General features: G+C 40.4%; 1 protein-coding gene across 1 annotated transcript in view; it reads left to right on the plus strand.

The window, feature by feature from the left end:
• Positions 1-7,653, plus strand: part of LOC136875904 (homeobox protein unc-4-like) — a 438,883-nt gene extending 431,230 nt beyond the window's left edge. The window contains exon 3 of the mRNA XM_067149523.2: positions 6,847-7,653. Coding sequence (XP_067005624.1) covers positions 6,847-7,653 — 807 coding nt within the window. The remainder of the gene's footprint in view (positions 1-6,846) is intronic.
• The last annotated feature ends 4,128 nt before the right edge of the window (positions 7,654-11,781 follow it).

Consider the following 11,781-nt stretch of genomic DNA (forward strand, 5'->3'; position numbering starts at 1 on the left):
GTACTTTGGTTGAGTCCGTGATTAAAAGAATATGAAATGTCATGTTCAGAATAGTTGGAGGAAGTGATGTGGTCCATTAAGTGTTCCATTACACCTTGGACGCGTTTCACATCGGATTATGCACGAAAAATGGTAACCTACGCAAAACACAGCACATGCATGACACGTGACATTGCAACAAATCAGTTCACATAGAAAGAAATATTTAAAATATTATTTATGTTGTCTTTGTTGTTACTGCTATCACTCAGTATTGAATCGTCAGTTGATGATCAGCTTGCATCGTTAGTCGTGAGAAGGCGGCAAAACAGACTTAGGTTGTAGATTCATCCACTCATCATTCGAACTATTGACATTCATGGTGCTTAACCGTGGAGAGGGCGCGTCACGGTCTTTCGACCGGGTTCAGAGATAAATGTTTATAGTTCTTAACATAGCAGGCCGCTAGCTTCCATCCACTCAGTACCTTACATTGAACCCGTCCACTATAAGTGTGCGTAAACAATTCACCCCTCATGCTCCTCAGTTTCAGCCTAAGTGCATTGTTTGACGGACCCGGTCTAAAACTCCTGGCGCGCCCCATGACGTATGCGTGTTTATGAGCTAAGTTTTACTTTAATTTTTCAGTTAATATACCAGTTTCGTTTTATTTTCGTGTAAAATAGTGCCTTCATATAAGCCGAAGTCCAACGCATCATGGATAGAAACAGGGAAAAATAAATCGAAATACGTATAAAGAGCGTTACTCCGTTTCACTCATAAGCAACCGTTGGCCAATGACTTTGTTTCTTACTGTCTTGAAGATTACTCGAATTAATCCGCATATTATTTAGAAGCATGAGAAAAGTAACTTGAATGTTCAAAGGCGTAAATATTTGAAAGAACTAAGCCAGCAGCTATGCGTGAGATATTTGCAAGAACGATGTTCAAACTCTTCCAACGGGGCTAAGAAAGGAACATTCGCGGGTTGTCTGAAGAAGAGCAGCCCTCTGCAACTGTTTTTTTTTTCTTTGCTAGTTGCTTTACGTCGCACCGACACAGATAGGTCTTATGGCGACGATGGGACAGGAAAGGACAAGGAGTGGGAAAGAAGTGGCCGTGGCCTCCTCTGCAACTCTAGTGAACTAGAAGGGTTTGGAAGATGCGCCTAGTGCAACAGGAAAAAATGCCAGTGACATATCTACAAAGAACACTCGGCAGTGACATGTGTTCAGTGCAGTACGGAAAGTGAAGGATCTGGTGATGAAGCAGAACGAACGTCAATTGTTTAACTTCCGATTTTTGTATTGTTAAAGTACATTGAACATTATTTGCAAGTTCGTGCAAAATTATTTACTAGTTCTGTAATATTAAAAATAGTCTTTGGTTAATTTGTGATATTTTTTATGACCCGGTCTAAAACAACGTGCGCGCCTCCTCACGGGATTATTTTTACGCGCCCTCTCCAGGGTGAAAGTAGAGATTTCACAGTTTCCGTAAAAAATAACTGAGTTATACAAAAGGAATGTCCAAGAACGTAATTTGTTGAACTCGCCTTCAGTTGATCTTATACAGTAGACTGATCCTGTACTTTTCTATGTTTGAACTTCTTCAAATGGCGGACGCCATGGCAATCTGAGAGGGACTGGTGACGTCACCATTTGGCCCAGCCGTTTACTCTTCGACTCTGTGAAAGTCTCTCTTTTCGGGAAAACAGAGAGAAAACAGTAGAAAGTGACGTGAGCGTGGACGGTGTAATTATGTCAAGAAGTAGGTTGACAGTAAGTGTGTACTCGGGAATCCTAACTGTTCCGAGATATAATTGATTATTAAAATTAATTAATATATCTTGGAATTCAAAACACTACCAGATTCTTCTAATTTACTTATCCAGCCAACACGCGACAGTATGTTCGTATGTTACAGCATAATTCTCCACAAAACCAACAAAAAGCTTAATTGTGACGCAAGACACGTGCGAGTGTTTTGCGATATCTGTTGCGCGTAGCAGCTTGTTCATTCTCCGTACACAGAACTGTCATGTCCCGTAACGTCGTGCTTCATGTTTGTATCATTTGATTTAAATTACGCTTTATAACAATACCAAGAAAACCCTTGTTCTGGAAACACAATATTCCAAGGAGACATGTAACAACCATCATCTGCATGAGACTTGGACACGGATGTTACCCTCACACCACCTCCACCGCATCAGAGTGACTACCTCGAAAGTTTGCCCACATGACGATTACGATGATACGGATCTGAATCATATTTTCTTGTTGCAGGCATGAGCAACAACGAACAAAGGTACTAGGACAGCTTCGGTCACTACATATCCCATTCCCCACAAATGTCAACATTATTCTTCAAGACAACGATAAAAAATCTACAGAGCACTGATCCAGTTTCTACAAGACACCAATCTTACTACATATATAAACCATGGTGCAGAAGCAACCAACTGAAATAGTTAATAAATACAATATCCTAACTGTTACATCCCATTAACTACTACCATTCTACCATGGCCTTCCCACCCTGTAGCAGAGCCATGACTGGCCTCATGGCGAGTCCTTATCACTACCAGCTGGTCAAATGGTGTATAACCGAAGGCCATTATTGTTTAAAAAAAAATAAAAAACAAAAAACAAACGCTTTATGCTTCAGTCCTTCCATTCATTGTGTCTTAGCGCTATCGACTACATAGATTAACCTACGTAGATTTGAACCCGGGATCCAGTGATCAAAGGCAGATTGCTGGTCATCTGAATAATGGCGTTTTGAACTCTAATAATATAATACTGAGGCATACTTATGAAAACGACATGAAAATACAATTCATTCCTGATTATTGGAACTTTTCAATTGGTTATATAAAAGTATAATCCTTGTATGGAAGTAATTTGTCAATATAGACCTTACAGTATAATTTGAACGAACTAGTTACATCCACAAACAAGCGAGACATAAACAAGGTAATTTCCCAGGTGCTCCTACCCACTTTAATTTGACCTTACCTCCAGGCAATACAGCAGCAGGTGTATTTTATTTTATAAATACAGATATCTAATGTCGTTTATTTCTCATGTTATATCCGTTATATAAATTATAAGGGCCTTCACAGCAGCTTGCCGTACAAACGGAGAGCCATGTTTCCGTCATCCGTGAAATTCCACGGTAGTGATAGTCAACATACTAAAATGATCTTAATTTCTTGTCGAATAAGACATCGATTGGACATCTAATTAGCTAAATAGGCCCATAAACGATCGAAGACTAATGCATGTACATTATTCGAGAAGAAGGTTTCATATGTGTAGGAAATTTTAGAGGAGATAAAATAGTTTTTTCTTTTTTTTTTTTTTTTTTTTTACAACTTGCTTTACGTCGCACGGACACAGATAGGTCTTATGGCGACGATGGGACAGGAAAGGGCTAGGAGTAGGAAGTAAGCGACCGTGGCCTTAATTAAGGACAGCCCCAGCATTTTCCTGGCGTGAAAATGGGAAACCACGGAAAACCATCTTCAGGGCTGCCAACAGTGGGGCTCGAACCCACTATCTCCCGAATACTGGATACTGGCCGCACTTATGCGACTGCAGCTATCGAGCTCGGTAGATAAAATCGTAGCGAGAAACCTCTCAAAGCTGATTCTGTGGATAATTGGTTGCGTGTCAAGCTCATGTTTCCACGTGCGTGGGTTCGACCCCGATTGATGTAGTAGATTTTTGAATGTAAGTCACAGCACGTCATTGTCGTTAGTATGTAAAACACCACTGGTCGCAGCATCCGGTCTGTAGAATGTTTCTGCCTCCGCTGCCAGATAGCAGCACAATCGCAATGTTGAGACTAGTTATCAGGCTAGCTAGATAGCACCACCAAAACTGAGTGGCTCAGGCAGTACAGCGGTAGTCTTCTGAGTCTAAGTTTGTGGGTCCGAACCCGGCTAAGTCCAGCGGTATTTAAAGGTGATGTAATACATTAGCTTCGTGTCGGTATATTTACCGGCACGTAAAAAAAAAAACATCCTGCAGAATAAAATTCCGGCACCTCAGCGTCTCTGAAAACTGTAAAAGTAGTTAGTTGAACGTAAAATGGTTATTTTTAGTAGTATCCGTACAACTAAGGACTAATAACTGTAGGGTCCGGCGCCGCGATATAGGGGGCAACGCGTCCGCCTGTCGCCCGACGGCCGCGGGTTTGATTCCCGGCCGGGTCAGGGTTTTTTAATTGTAATTATTAATATCCCTGGCCTGGGGACTGGGTGTTTGTGACGTCCTTAATCTTCCTTTCCTCACACACAACATTCCACACTACCGCCATTCCAATTACACGCAGGTTCATACAATATGGCGCCAGTAGGGGCAAAAGATCCACATGGGCCGACACCCTGAACAAATAACATTTAAAACAAACAAACAAAACAAACAAACAATAACTGTAGAGACTATAGTGGCAAACATGAGGTCATGAAACGTGTCCAATATTGTTTCTACTCTGCGTAACATAGACATATATGCCCAACGAAGTTCGAAAAGTATGACAGAATAGATCATACACAGTTAACTTATACCGTTATAAGGACAATTTACAACTTAGCTCTGTTGTCGTTGTTGTAAACTCTAGATATTTTAATTAGCCTACTTTTAACACATTGAGTGCCAGGCCGAAATTCATAGGATTGCCGCCTCGTGCCGTGAGCTAATAAGATCGAATTACTCCCTAGTGCCAAAACGTTCACGTGCTTAACCAAGCAAATTATCACTGAAATGAGGACGTATTTATGATATGTTGGGTTAACTTATTAAGTATATTAGGTATAATATTGCGACCCTAAATGGGGTCGTATTGGTTATTACGAACTGTACATGTACACGCGCCCCCATATGGGGTCGCACTTATACCGTAGTTACTGTCCCGACGCTCGGTCATACTTACCTTTTCCTTCTCAGGGAAGCGTTATATGCCATTCATTATGAAAGACGCGTTATATTGTTCATACTGGAACCGGAAAAAGGTACGATCCCTTTTTTAGGTCAGGAAATGTTTGTGAACGACGATCTTTCGATTTGAAGGTAGGAAATTTTCGTATAAAATGTTTATATATAAAGTAGTGAAAAATCATGTGAATTTGGTAAATTAGGATGTAAGAGAATAATATTAGAAGGATATTTAGCAGTTACGGAATATTGAATAAGAATATAATTATGTTTGCGTAACTTTTAATTTGGGTAAGAGAACCTAGCAGCGGTAATTGTGCAACATGGGAACCAGTGACTGTATCGTTGAAGACGGTCATAATTGTTGCAACAGCTGGCTTGGAAACCCGGAGTATAGTGGGGATGTGTATGCTGAAGACTGTAATTCATCAATGTGGATGAACGTGCGAGATCACTATTTGTTCTGAACTGGGTACAAAATCACTGTAACTATTTACTTCGTCTATATCATCATTGTCCGACTTGTTTGATATATCGTCCAGACTATTTGCACTAAGTATTTTACTGCTCGATTTACTCGTAACGACTTAAAAAAGAAGAGGAAACTCACAGCACTGCACATTTACATAAACAATCCGTGCGCGAGACAGACAATGATTTTGTCACCCTACAGAGCACGCTTAACGTACCCATATGGGGTTGCGCCAAAACAGGAATTGACGAATGGAAAGTGGACTATGTACGTACTTAACTAGACGACCAACAGATGGCAGGAAGATACATTATACAGCTTCGGAACACATACTTATTGCGCACCCAAAGGGGTTCCACAGTTCACGATTTAGAACGAACGAACGTACGATCCCATATGGGGACGTGTAGTTCAAAAACTTGACCTCTCTCACGTACCCAAATGGGGTCGCTTGACACTCAACGTGTTAAACTGTATTTTATTGCATTCTTTCCACCTCAAACACTCATCTACGCATATTATCGTTAAACATTAATATTATAACACTCGTAAAGCGTAATACCTTTGCGTGTTCACTTTCCGACTAAAATTGTATGTAGGCCCCCGACTGCAAGCACGGTCGAAGGGAAGGAGCACATTTCCATTGAGATTTCTTGGCTAGTTAATACATGAAAGATGATCTATGTTTTGCTGATAATAGGATGCACTTCTATATATTCTAAACGAATTGAAATTATATCAGTCGTTCTCTTCTCTTTTACTTCCCTAACATAAGCACATTTATTGCCAAAGTGTGTATTAAACAAATATATATTAAGGAGTAAATATAGACATATTTTATTACAAATAATAACAATAATTGTAAGCACAGTGATAATTATTTGTAGTTTCGTTTCATTGATCGGCCACGCAAGCAGCTGCCAGGCTGTACCTTCCGTCAGAGCGCATACACTGCTCTGCCTGAGATGGAGTGCTGCTCATTGAGACGTATTGTGCTGTCCTTTGCTTTAAGTATTGCCCTGCTGGCTTCGTTTGACGTACTGCAGTTCTCCACATTACCCTATCCTGGGGGACAATCTCTCCATCGCTAGATGACTGGCATATACCACATCCTTCCTAATCTATTTGTAATACTGATTCATTGATCTTCCTCACCTATGTTTTCTCTCAAATGCCTCCCTCCAAAACTTGACTAACCAACTTCTCTCTCCTTCCAGTCAAATATCGCAAAATCGTTCTCTTCACATCTATTCGGTTCAATACATCTTCCTTTGTTACCCGATGGACCCATCTCACCTTAACCTTTCTGCTATCAGATATAGGGCATTTTAATTCCTGGCCCTTTCCGCAAGAAATGTTTATTTTCATAATACGCCCCTATGCTTGTCCAGTAAATGGGACGAAATGTATGTACTGTCCACATTTTCTAATGAGAATACTTTTAATTTGCAGGTGTGGTTCCAGAACCGTCGCGCGAAGTGGCGGAAGAAGGAGCACACGAAGAAAGGGCCGGGCCGACCTGCGCACAACGCTCATCCCCAAACATGTAGCGGGGAGCCGATCCCGGAGGACGAACTGAGGCGCAAAGAGCAGGAACGCCGGGAGAAGAAACTGCTGAAGTCCCTCGAACGTCAGCAGCGGAAACTGGCCGCCAAGGGTATCGCCGTCGACTTGGCCACGTTACGGCGCGAGTGGGAGACGCAGCAGGGGAAGAAGGGTGCTGGGATGTCTTCTAGTGGTTCACGTCCATCGCTGCAACACAACGACTCCTCCAGTTGCTGTAGCAACCTCAGCAGCGCTGGAGCCAGCACTCGGGATGTCGAGATCGACGTCGTGGGGGACAATTCCTATTCTGATGATGACGACGACGAAACTTCATCCAGAAAGTGTGATGCTGTTCCGTTAAGTTTCGTGACCACCGCCAACAATAGTCCCCCAACTACCAAAGATGATGATGAATATAATGATTTGCGAACAACGCGATCACCCGATACGTTCAAATTTCATCCACAGTACAGATCCCCATCGCCACAGACAAATTCAACTATGGATTTATCCATTATAAACAAGTATTCTTCAACGAATAACAATAACAATATTAACAATAATAACGACACCGTCAAGCCGAGGCGTACGAATAATCCGTTCAGTATAGAATCCTTACTATCAAGGACCGACAGCAATACAGATAACAGTGCTAGTCGTGCGTCAACAATGGTGATACGAGAGACACCTAGCGGTATGGTGCCGAACTTGTGACTCGGGTTATCTTCCTTGCCATGAAAGCGATAACAACGTTCAAAAGTGGAAGATTGTAGAAAATTATATTTGATGGTAAGATGTGAAAAGAATGGCAAAGTGGCTCGCCTTCGTTATGAAGTGACAAAGCAAAATTTATCTTTATCTCTAATTCTTCATGAGGTGAAACTTACTTCTTGCCTACAAGATTTAACATTACAGTACAATTACACGTAAATTAGGAGTCAAGCACTACTGTTCCAAGGTTGCTATTACAAGTAGACCTAAAGCATTCCATTCACAGAGCAAAATTAGTTGGCAAAACGAAGTAAGATTGAATGATTTGGTGATGATTTTGACCTATAAGTGAGGATTGCGTATAAAAGTTTCACTACCCAGATAGAAAGCCATAATGACATTGTAATTTCCTGGAATGAGTTAGCCATCATCTTTTAAGGTTAGGTTTCAAACCATGTTATCATCATCATCATCATCATCATCATCATCATCATCATCATCATCATCATCTGTTTACCCTTCAGGGTCGGACACAGCGAGGGATCCCACCTCTACCGCCTCAAGGGCAGTGTCCTGGAGCTTCAGACTCTTGGTCGGGGATACAACTGGGGAGAATGACCAGTACCTCGCCCAGGCGGCCTCACCTGCTATGCTGAACAGGGGCCTTGTGGAGGGATGGGAAGATTGGGAGGGATAGGCAAGGAAGAGGGAAGGAAGCGGCCGGGGCCTTATGTTAGGTACCATCCCGGCATTCGCCTGGAGGAGAAGTGGGAAATCACGGAAAACCACTTCCAGGATGGCTGAGGTGGGAATCGAACCCACCTCTACTCAGTTGACCTCCCGAGGCTGAGTGGACCCCGTTCCAGCCCTCATACTACTTTTCAAATTTCGTGGCAGAGCCGGGAATCGAACCCGGGCCTCCGGGGGTGGCAGCTAATCACGCTAACCACTACACCACAGAGGCGGACCAAACCATGTTCTCACTCACTGAAACTAAGTTCCGACGTACGTACGATAGGTTAGGAGCTATGCTCCTCAATTGGAGCTTGTTAGCAATGAGAACGTGAAACATTTTTTCAGTCGTTTCAAGATCAGGATGAAATGAAAATATATTTAAGCATCTTTTGTCTTTATTTTTTAAAATTATAATACAACTTGTGTAAGACTGACTTGGAAAACATTTTCTCATTCTAACTGTAGCTTATTAGAGAAAGTTTAGTGCCATTGTTTCATGATTGGTTTGCGTTGAGTTTTCGTCGCAGAAAATCTCAGAAAAATACAACCTCACCTGATGATAAGCGCAAAGGTAAAACGAAGTCGGAATAGTCACTAATAAACAAAACCGCTTGTTATACAGTATGTGAATTTAATGGGAGAAGTCATTACATTCACTTTAGATAACCGTGTTTCCTTTATCGCCTGACTCTCTCCCCTTTCAGTATCCTTTAGTAGCCACAAAAGTGAACAGCACGTGAGATGCTGTCGGTACCCATAAGCCTAACCTAAGTATAGGTTTATATATGGGATACATGTTCTTTATACTGGGCTGGATATCCGAAGTGGATTGGAATATCAACTTAAAAACGGACGAAGCTGGATTGTGATCTTCAAAATCAGGTTATTGATCGTTTTTCTGACCAGTGTTAACGGGTAATCCTTTTTTCTTCTAAGATTTTCTCACGACACTCTCTGTTATTTGTGTACTGTCTCTAAACGTTGTTAGAACACATCATCGGAGGACAAAACATAGTCAAGTCGAACTACATATCTTGTAAGGAAGTTCCGAAAAAGACAATATTTAATGGTCATTTTTCAAAATTCACTAATACAGTAGATGGACGTGAAATAAAAGGAAGCCTTAAGGGAAGGTGCTTTTTACAAGTCAAACGATGGATAATCGTCAATATCTTCAGTATCTTTTATTCCAATTGAAAAGATAACAATTAAGGAATGGAGTTAGACTGTTATGTGTGTATACACATTTATTTATTCACAAGGTACAACTATACCGAGAGCGTCTCACTTGAGCTGCCGACATATATATAAAGGTTTACGTAAAAACTGAAAAATAGATATAATAAGCATTAAACGAGTGAGAATATCAACTGTCCAACTAATGCCGACAGCCAAACTTTCGTAGGTCAAGACTGCAGCAAACAACTTCGCAGAATTTATTAAACATAAATTATGTTTATGACAAGGGTTCATCTGAGATTAGTGATACAAAATGTGTGACGCGATGTTACCTAGCAACCGTGCAGGCTGTGATGTGAAGTTCTGATGGATGGCCATGACTGAGAGACATATAGAAGGCTCTTTTATGAAAGAGACCTCATTTCATCACACTCTAGCGAACTGATTATTTCATTGGTGGTAGTTTCATAGGCCATGAGAGACCAGATTATGAAAACGAATTATTTATTCCGAACCACCACAATTTTATACACATTTGAGTAGATTATGCTATTCCAAGGAAATTTATGGCTTAAATAGGTTATTGCAAATTTCCAAACACCAGTGATGTTAGTTTCTGATATCAAAGTAATCTGCGATGATGAGAAATAATGTATTATTCGTATAATACAAACCTGTAATAAATTCCTAGGGGTGGTGATTTTTCACAAGAGCGATATTCCATGAAATGTTTATAAAGGCTTGTACTTTTTTCTTCCAATTTTTACCATCTGTAAACCAAGTTTTAATATGTTCTGAATACGAGATGAAATTACTCAAAATGCGAACTCGAGTATTTTTCTCATAAGAATATTTTTAAATTTTATTTTTCTCCTGGAAACTTTACTAGCAATTTTAATAAACAAGGAAATTTCCTTATGGCTCTAGGGGATGTCAGACATATAGTCCAGTTTCTGAAACCTTGGGATGGCATGTAGAATTTGTCCAAATAACTCTGCAATGCATTCGAAGCTAGAAGATATTTCTGTGATGTAATTTAATTGTAAGTTACAGGAGAGCACGAATGTCACAAGCCCTCAAATAATGTGTTAGGGATTTATATACAAAACAAAATGTTCAGAAATGTTCTTTCGATTTTCTTCAACGTTATCACTGACTGATTTGAACACATCTCAAGTTAATGTTCTGTATTTTACTATGCTGATTCGCTGCTTTAGCCTAGATAAATTTAAAAATAGGTGAAATTGTTATTATACTTGATGCATTTAATTTTACTATTACTTTGATGCAAAAGAGATTTTAATTTCACATTAATAGCATCGAAAGATATTACCACCTATTCTGTAGAATTAAACCAAATTCTACGTTTTCTTTTAAACACTATCAAATACAACATTAATAATAATAATAATAATAATAATAATAATAATAATAGTGAGTGGCCTCCAGAGAGGCCTGCGCCGATCTTTTGAGTTGACGTTGTATGGGCGACCTGCGCGTCTGTGAGGATGGGGCACTTCCTAGGATGGTTTATAATGTTTAAGATAACACACACACATCCAGCCGAATCCGGGACCTCCTGGTCCAAAGGCCAGCATGCTAACCATTTAGCCATGGAGTCATACAAGTAAACTCGTGTTCTCGTCCCGAGGTGCCGCACCTCTTTTCTGGCACAACCCCAATGGAGGTGAGAAGCTTGTACCATTTTAACCACATACCAGCTCTCCTGCCATTCTTAAATTTATGGCAGTACCGGGAAACGAACCCAGGCCCCTTGGGACGGCAACTAATAATGCTAACCGTTACGCTAATGAATGAACGCTATAAAATGCTAAAAGTACTAATCATATTGTGGATTTAAAAAAAATAATCGTAACGATAAATCTCACGACCCCCTATGAAAGAGTTAAATATTGTGCTTCAACACATTTTTATCCAGAAACATGGAGCGAGTGAGTGAATAAGTAGGTAGGTGAACAGGAAACGGAAGTCTTAAGAAATAGGCACCGTAGCTTTATCAGTTACGAATAGTTTTATTGTGTATTGATTAAGATTTCACAGTAGAAAACCATACAGAGATGAACTAGTTAAGATCATGTTAGAAACATACAATTCAGAGTGGAATAGCGCACAAACCTGATAAATGAAATACACTAAGCTTAAATGTGAAAAGTGTTCCCATGTTCGGAAGAGTATACGACTATATGTCTAACGTAC

Source organism: Anabrus simplex, chromosome 6 (assembly GCF_040414725.1).
Source record: "Anabrus simplex isolate iqAnaSimp1 chromosome 6, ASM4041472v1, whole genome shotgun sequence".
NCBI classification, from domain to species: Eukaryota; Metazoa; Arthropoda; class Insecta; order Orthoptera; family Tettigoniidae; genus Anabrus; species Anabrus simplex.